General features: G+C 33.9%; 1 protein-coding gene across 1 annotated transcript; it reads right to left on the bottom strand.

The window, feature by feature from the left end:
* Positions 1 to 1,656: 1,656 nt before the first annotated feature.
* Positions 1,657 to 4,725, bottom strand: LOC123708364. Its single transcript, XM_045659040.1, has 6 exons — positions 4,586 to 4,725; positions 4,392 to 4,506; positions 3,508 to 3,686; positions 2,812 to 2,874; positions 2,596 to 2,655; positions 1,657 to 1,661 (listed from the first exon to the last, which is right to left on the bottom strand). Exons 1-6 carry the CDS (start codon positions 4,635 to 4,637, stop codon positions 1,657 to 1,659), a joined length of 474 nt encoding a protein of 157 aa, XP_045514996.1. The 5' UTR covers positions 4,638 to 4,725.
* Positions 4,726 to 8,833: the final 4,108 nt, after the last annotated feature.

Below are 8,833 nucleotides of genomic sequence, written 5' to 3'. Positions count from 1 at the left end.
CAAGGCACCGGCAGATAGAAGAAAACCGACAACAGATGTCTTGGTCAACGAAACTTTAACAATTGTCAAATCGAAGTCATTGTTCAGAATAGCAGCATCCAAAATTATTGGTCACCAACTTTCGAAAGGATTTGGCACTATATATTAAAATAAAGATACAGCGCACATAATATTATTGACAAAGAATGACTCATGTGCAAGGAAAAGGCAGTCTTGAGTAAAAAAAGAATTAGATCAGAAACAGCTCACTCGGTTACATATTTTATTGAAGACAGTTTGACCCATCATGGACACCTGCAATTCCGGGAGTGCACGTAGTGGCCTTTAATAATGCTGTACGCTGATTTCTTGGCCTTTTATATACATCGACTGGCAGCTAAAATGACGACGCGGCGAAAAGTGTCTATCAATGTCCTTAATTTTAATATTTAGGTGATAATTTCTAGTTATCTGTAGAAAGTAAATTATATGGTCCTCTGTTAATCTATGCGTTAAACCAGTTCGATTAACGTGAAAGTGATTATTTCTTCTGTCGGTCAGCAGGTCACATTAACGGTACCAAGTTTGCAAACCAGTTCATCTGTATACATAATGTTTTAGCGGTGCTTGTTAGTGTTCCGCTTTAGCAGAAATAACTGACCTTCAACTTTAATCACTTTCCGAGCTCATTAGCACCCAACTACAGCAAAAGCAAATACGTTTTACGAATTTGTTAGTGAAATCTTTATTGAAATTAAACATACAAAATAATCTAGTAAAATAACACAATAACAATACATCTTCATTCATTAAAAATACATGTGTCCAACATGCGACCTAAAGTACGCTGTCTCTTTTCATCACAGCGTAAACAGCATTTGAGAGAAAGGGACAAAACGGTGTTCACTAATATGAGTGCAATTAGACAGACACAATTATGAAAGGGGGGTAAAGGGGTTTATACATAAATTAATATCATCAAAGCAATCGTTAAAAATAGATATTTCAATCAGTAAAGTTTCATGTTTCATTATCAAGTAATAGTTCTGTTTCTTTTTTTTATGAGTAATTATTTATAATTAATGTCTCCAAATACTTGTTTTAAAGTAGTTTGACCTCACGTAGCCCTAGTTTAAAAACACATTTCTTTCACTGCCATCTTTTACAAAGCTTCGGAACTTCTACGAAAGAATAAATGCTATTTATTCTTTTATTCCAGAAACTATGTTAAAATATCACTAGATGTCGCTGTTTCCATGAAGAAAACCTGTATCTATAGTAATTTATTTTCTTTAATATTTTATTAAACTGCCCTTTGTATTATTATGTTTTTTATAGCTGAGGGCTGAGGGATGCTCTCTGGAAGTGTTAACACATTGCCTTGTAGGTATTAATTAGCCTTTTCACTAATTTTCTATTAATTTCGTTCGTACGCCCTAGTGATTATAAGCGTTCATAGATTTTCAAGTAAATATAGCTCAGTAACGTGGTATTGGGTTCGATTCCTTTTAAAACCATATTTTTGTCGGGTTACTAGGCTATCAACTCCCTAATAATGATCAATGAAACCGACTCAAAAATGTATCAAAAGGTCACTGACGTTAAACAAACTCATACAAACTTTGTAAAGTAGTATATTGTTTTAGGCTGTAAAAACACAGTCCCGAAATGAGATACTCATACTGTGAATACGAACAATGGTAAACTTCGCGTAGAACCTTTTTAGAGAAAAATACACTCCCCCATGAGTATAAATATTAATAGACAAACCAACAAGTTTCAAGTAGTTACCACTTAAGCGAGGTTCAAGTTTCCATAGATGTGTTTCACTTATCGTTAAACAATGCAGTATGTTTCTAAGCACGTTCGCATCGTACGTGTTCTCTTCGTTCCCGCTTTTAGCGTATTTCCGTTCACTGAAGTGCAATTACTAACTTATCAACTGATAGTATTCGTTTTTGCTCGCGCTTCTATATTACTTTGTATAATACGTCAATGGCTGAAACATTCCATATAGAATATATAAAAATAATTGTGTTTTAAGAAATCTCTTAATTTTTATTAGTTTACTCGGTTGGTTTGGAGTATATAATTTTTAATTCACCGAGTGTTCCCCTATTACGTTATCAGAGGTTTAAATAGGATATATCAGAGACACATGCCTGGCCATGTCTTCTTTATTAAAATACACACTCAAAGAGATTGCAATAATATTCCCAAACAGGCGCTTGATTGGGCCCCACAAGAATAGCGAAAGCGTCAAGGCAACATACAAATGCAATTGGACCGAGGTCCAAGTCTTGCCAGCTCTCTTCGCCAAGGGAAATGCGTAGCTCAAGAGCTCATTGTGGACGCCCTCTGCCCCATCCAGGTGTCATAGGATATTAAGTCAATGTCTACTTCGTTATAAGATAGGATCAAAGAAACATATTCAGTTATTTAAGGTTAAGTTGAGGTATAAAACATTCTCTAACTTCTCTTAATCTAGTTGTGTTATGCTAGGAAATTAAAATATACAAAATGTATGGGACGCTATATCATATTACCATACCTCACAATATTTGAATAAAAGTATGTAATAAGGAAAACGTTATATTTATAAAAATTCACATAAAATACACAGGTTTAAAAATAACAAGTCGATCAATTGAAATAGTACACCGTTGCTCTTGCTTCCTGAAAAGAAAATGTATAAATTGTAACATTTTTATAGAAAGCTCGTAAATCTTTTCATTTCTGCGTAACGAAGAATACGTTCGCGAAGCTCAGCGAAGCAATATTAAAAATTTTACAATAGATTGTAATTTTATCAGATTTTTTTAAGAACCTTACCGCTGGCTTGGTGATGTTGAGGTCTTTGTACTTCATACGCGGTGTATGCGGTAGGCATTAATCCTGAATATAACGACATATGTGTTACTTAATTTAAATAAACAAGAATATTTACAACTGGCCTAAGAAGCTGTATTTACGGGACATACTTTTACCAAATTATATCGTTAATACAACTATTTTGTATTTAAACAAAAATCGTTTTATCTTTCAACATGTTTGATTGATTCGGAGTTGAATAACATTTGATCAACAATAACACGCCAGTGCGTAACAAAAAGTAATTAGTTAGATGATCAGCCACTGCGCCTGCACACGCATGTCTCATTAAGATTTCATTCACACATAGATTGACTGAGTTTGAGCCTACGATCTCAGGGATGAAAAATGCGCGCTGACGCCACTAGGCCGAGACTGCTCTAAAATATCCAGAACTTTGTTTAAATTCCACAATGTATAAATAGTTGTGTCGTGTTGAAACTAATTTAAATTCTATACAGACATATACCTATACTATTATTTAAACTTAGGCATAATTCTCACTATATACCTAACTTAGATTATTTAATTGAATGAACTGAAAATGTTATGATAATTGGCAATGCAATTCAGTTGTCGGTTGTCATTAGTAGGCCTCCAGTTAGCCAAAAATATTAGATTCGGACCTTCTTTCAATTATCATGAAACATCTTATACCTGGATAATATATTGTTGTCAGATTTCTGGTATAATTTGTGTTTGGCAATGACAATAAACACACAAATTCTTCATAGGGCGAGTTTATCTCGTCATCATGAACCTCGATAGTCACAGCCACGGAGTACAAACCCCAGGAATTCATCTTTATTTCCATCACAGATTGTTTTAGAATGTAACTGAAATATAGATTGGTTTTATTAAAAGTTTGTTACGTTATGTGAAATATCCCACAGTCATCGAACATCCGTACAATGATACCACAAACTAATGTATATTTATTAAGCTCTATGTATTGTACTGCTGTTTTCCAATATTATTTGATGATATATCCAACATTATGTTTCAGTTAATACGATATTTTACAGCCATCCTGTTATTTAAGTTTTACGTACTTTAAGCCTCATGTTACAGTTGTACTTTGTCATATTTATTTATCTTTCAACGTACGCTTGGGTCAGACAATTTTTCCTTTATTTTTATACTTAGGTGAGGCCTTTTTTGTATACCCGAAATGTCGTTTATTACTAAGCAATGTAAGCAAAGATTCTACAATAGTTACGGTATCTGTATCTACATTACTGTAATCTTCTAATTGTAGTACTCTATTTCCTATAAAAGTTTACAACAAATTAACAAAAATCAAACATATGTAATACCTAAAAATTAAAAAGGTATTAATACTGTTCGCGCTAATTTTTGTGTGCAATTTCTAAGCAGTTTTCTCAATATAGCTGGTGTTGCAACTCGGAAAAACGCAATATTGATGTCGGAATTACTATCATTATTAGGAGTTACAGAGTATTAGTGTTCAGTGTATTGAGAGCGGACATCTGTGTTAGCTGAAACGGTTAAAGCCCAGATTTTATTTATGCTGCGCTTACCCCTGCGATGAAATCGTCATATTCGGTTTTGGATATAAATCTTGAGCGGAGCAAATTAGTGTTACTAAGAACACGTATTTCTTGTCTTGTATAAAACGGAAATTTTTTGCCGGACCTGAAATAATTTATGTTATATAAATATTATTGGAAGCTGATATTAGCATACCGATAAACAACTATATACTGTTAAGCACCATTTAGGTCTTTATATTTTAAATTATCACGCCATTCTTCCTGTCTTGACATACCTATCGATTAACATTTTCATGACATTCACCATGCATACTTGGTTATGGGTACTTTTAACTTTACCCTACTGGATTTGCTCCAGGTATGTACGACAAGGCCGATTCATCATGACCATCCCGATTCCACCCACGATTGCCTTGTATATCGTACAGCCTACTTGTTAACCGCTTCCAATTTGTATCCTTGTCACTACTTCCTCTTATACCCGCACTGCTCACCTATCTCTTTATTACTTATTCTATCACGCAATGTTACATCACAGGCACTCTTTAGATCTGTTACCCCATTCTTAATTCAGCGTTAAACCACAACAAACAAAATTTTATAAAGCTGATTGTTGATAACTTCTCTGAAATTTTGCCTTCAGGCACCTTAATTGATCGAATGGATTTTTGACATACAAGAGTTATATAAACTCAGCGTACGACTCTCATCTTCGTGGTCATTCTGTCTATGCATTTAACAATCGCTCATACGGTGAAGGATAACATCGTGAACTCGAAATACTTTAGACCCAGTCAGCGGCGTATCGGCCACAGACTTGCTTATTAGAGGAAACAAATAATCACGAAACCGATACCTGATGAGCTTAAATGGTTACAACGTATATTTTCATTAGTGAAATCTTAAGTGTGACCGAATCTGTCAAAAATACTATTCATCATTTTGCCGTATGTACAAGTTAACTTTTGAGCAGTGTTAGCCTAGTGGCTTCAGCGTGCGACTCTCATCCCTAAGGTCGCTATATGCGCATTTAACATTAGCTCGAAAGGAAAACACCGTGAGGAAACCGGCTTGCCTTAGACCCAAAAGGTTGATCCCCTACTTGCCTAATCGATTAACAAATGATCATGAAACAGATACGGAAATCTGAGGCCCAGACCTAAAAAGTTTGTAGCGCCATTGATTGTTTTTCTTTATTTTACAAGTTCACTTACTATACACAATCATGGCGCGTGTACGGGAATCTTCTTCAGTAAATGTTGACACTACACACGTGTAGTTCCCACTGAGGTCCGTGGAAGGTCTTAGGATTTTAATACCTCGGTATGCATGCAGCGGTTGCTCTGCAACAAACGCGGTTTTTATAAGTGTTACGAAATATTTCATTTTTTTTCTTAGACGCTAGATTTGCTATACGTCTATACAAATATTATAAAAGGGAAAGCAAAATTTAGTACGTGTGTAACGATATAACGTATCTGCCTATCATTTTGAAAATGCTTATCACTGAGAAACGTATATTTATTTCCAAATAATTTTTAAAAATAAATTTATATTATATAAATAATCACCACCTTTGACGGATTTATACTTGAATTTGTTACTTTATTTTCGTAGCTCGAGGTTCCGTATGCATTACAGCATTCGTCAGCGAGCCACATCCATCGATAATAATTAGATAATTGTTTAGTGTAATTAATGTTAAATGAACTTACGCTATATTCCGATTCAAAGATTTTATTAATTTGTACTACTAGTAGAAAATCTAGTATATGTATAAAATAACTTACCAGAAATCTTAAAATTCAAATCAACCTTTCCTTTTAACAGGCCGATAACTTGTGGTCGTAATGGTGGAATCCATTGATAGACCAGCCCAGAGGGTCCGTTGAAAAACCACTTCATCACCAGCCCGGCCGGTGAGGGTGTCTTGGTTGTATACTGACAGTCGAGGATTACTGCCTCTGTACCTATTTCCACCATTAGAGGAACATCTATGCGGTCTATGTTAACGGCTAAACAATCTAAAATGGCATAACCATAATTAGTATATCAATACATTTATGTTTATGATAAATTATAAAAATGTTATCGGATTATTTGTTTAATTTCTGTGTCATCCGAAAATTCTTCAAAATATGCAGCCGTGTGTACTAATGAACAGGGTTTCAATGAGCCATGTTCGTCATATATATAGAAGTATAAATTATTAGATTTATTTATTAATTTATGAAATTCATTAGATGTTAATTATTGCAAAGACCAAACAAGGAGCTCAGGCATCTATCATTCGAATTCTTCGCGATTATAACGGTTAAACAGTAATTATCCGGAGCTGGATATATTCGGTACTGGGCTGATCAATTTTTAAAAAAGCATTGCTAAGGACCTATCTCCATACCTAATCCCCTGTTTTGCTGGTAATTTGTTTGTGCTTTACAATAAGCAACTTTATAATAAGGCCGGCAACGCGCTTGCGAGCCCTCTGGCATTGAGAGTGTCCATGGGCGGCGGCACCATTTATGTTTAACAAAATTGTCATATATTTAGATAAGATAGCTACCAAATACCATAGATATAGTATTATGTATGATGTGGTAAACTTGAATAATATAAAAATAAAAGTAACACTTTACCTGTAAAGTGCACCGTAAGGCTAGCATATTTCTATTTCAAGTAATTTCGATAAAAACTTAACACCAACGAATCTAGCAATAGCTCCTATTATTTGGATATCAACGTCCTAATTCATATAAAGACTCCTTCGTATTATCACCAAGTTAATAAACAATATCAAACAAAAAACCTGTAACTTTAAACCCTAATTTGAATCTACTTTTGTGTTTAATTTTTTCTACAAAAGCTAAATGAAGCCTCCAGTACTATTGTGTACAAAATTCCCTTTATCTAACAGATTATAAACAATTTCACTACCATCCAACTTCATCAAACGAAACTACATACTTAAATTGTTGAACTCGGAAAGTGGAAATACCCGACACTAATAACCACAATATGAGTTATTAAAAATTAATATAATATCTTACTTGAGCAAATAATAAGAAGAAAAATATGTCCCGCATAATACATAGCGATGTTTTCCGTATTCGTGTCGTCAATTACGACTTTTCAACATCGCTAAAGCGCACTGACTGAAAACTTTTATGGGTTTCAGCTATAAAGAAATTCTGCGCATGTCCAGTGAGAACGGGAAGTCTACCTGATTAAATTTAAATCTAAACATTTTAGTTTCACCGGGACTTTTTGCGTAAAATTAGATTAGATGGCTTTCGCTTTCTTCCTAAATCAGCATTTTCTGTTGTACTATTGACATTGGTTAACGTAAAAGAACACACATAACCTCGCTTTTACACCATCATACATGACAGAAAAATTAGATATTACTTAGTAAAATGTATTGAATATTTTGTATTATTTTTTCCGTTTTGTAAATATTATGTATTCCATCATTAGCTATATTTTTAGTGTGATGGTAGACTTACGAAATAAATAATTGAGAAGATAGTCGTCTATTTTAACGTCTGACTCTCTTACTGAATAAGATAATATACGTTTTTATCACTAGCTAAAATTTTGTATGTTCATATCGTGCAGAAATCTTGTTTTAGTCGAAAATCTAATGCTGACTTTTCGAGGATAGGTTAGATCTTTGGATATTTAGTTCAATTATTTGTTCAGTAAGGATTGTCAATTTCTCAATTGCTTTTTAAATAAGAAATTGCACTTCCATGTACCTGCCTACCAGGCTCGTAATCGTGCTTTGTTTCACGTTCCTCACGTAAACACCAACTATGCAAAAACCTGAGGTTTGTACCGCGCAGCCCGGCCCTACAACGACCACTTGACTTGGTTAAGCTATCGCGAAATATGCTTCAAAAGGAGTATTGATAATATCCACTAAATTATCCACACCACCACACAACACAGCCGAATTAGGTTATTTTAAAAGTATTTCATAATTTTAATTGATTCTTTCATTGTACTTTGTATAATGTACCTTTTTGTATATATTACGTATTCTATCATTGGCTATATTGCTTTTTTGTTATAAATAATTTATATTACCTCCATTACGAAATCTTTATAACTTGTAGAACTGAAACAAATCTGATAATACACTTGGCCATACAAGTAATTAATTAATTTTCCATTCCTAGCTAAACAAAATACTAATTAGTTCAGGCATATAAATTTGTTAGACAAGCCAAACAAACAAGTAACTATTTGGTCAGTGGAAATATATTTTTGTATTAGTAGCGAACGCATTAATTACCACTTCTAATCAGCCAAGAAAGAAAAATATTACTCTAGATAATGTAGTAATATTACATAATGAAACTAATGCTCTGCGGCTGGCTATTTGCTGAGTGAACCCATTGCTTTTTATTGCAACTTGTAGCTAACCAACCATTACTGGAGGCTAATACTATTAAACAGGAGTAATCTAC

The sequence above is a fragment of the Pieris brassicae genome, chromosome 4 (genome assembly GCF_905147105.1).
Source record: "Pieris brassicae chromosome 4, ilPieBrab1.1, whole genome shotgun sequence".
Classification (NCBI taxonomy): domain Eukaryota; kingdom Metazoa; phylum Arthropoda; class Insecta; order Lepidoptera; family Pieridae; genus Pieris; species Pieris brassicae.
The sequence above is the reverse complement of the archived record's forward strand: the minus strand, read 5'-3'. Positions and strand labels throughout refer to the sequence as shown.

Excerpts from the sequence above, each read along its gene's own strand:
- LOC123708364 (XM_045659040.1), bottom strand. The coding sequence starts at position 4,637 with ATGTCAAGACAGGAAGAATGGCGTGATAATTTAAAATATAAAGACCTA. Across the intron at positions 3,687-4,391 it reads ATGACGATTTCATCGCAGGG|TTACATTCTAAAACAATCTG; the intron begins GTAAGCGCAGCA and ends TCTATATTTCAG. Across the intron at positions 2,656-2,811 it reads TCAACATCACCAAGCCAGCG|GAAGCAAGAGCAACGGTGTA; the intron begins GTAAGGTTCTTA and ends TTTTCTTTTCAG.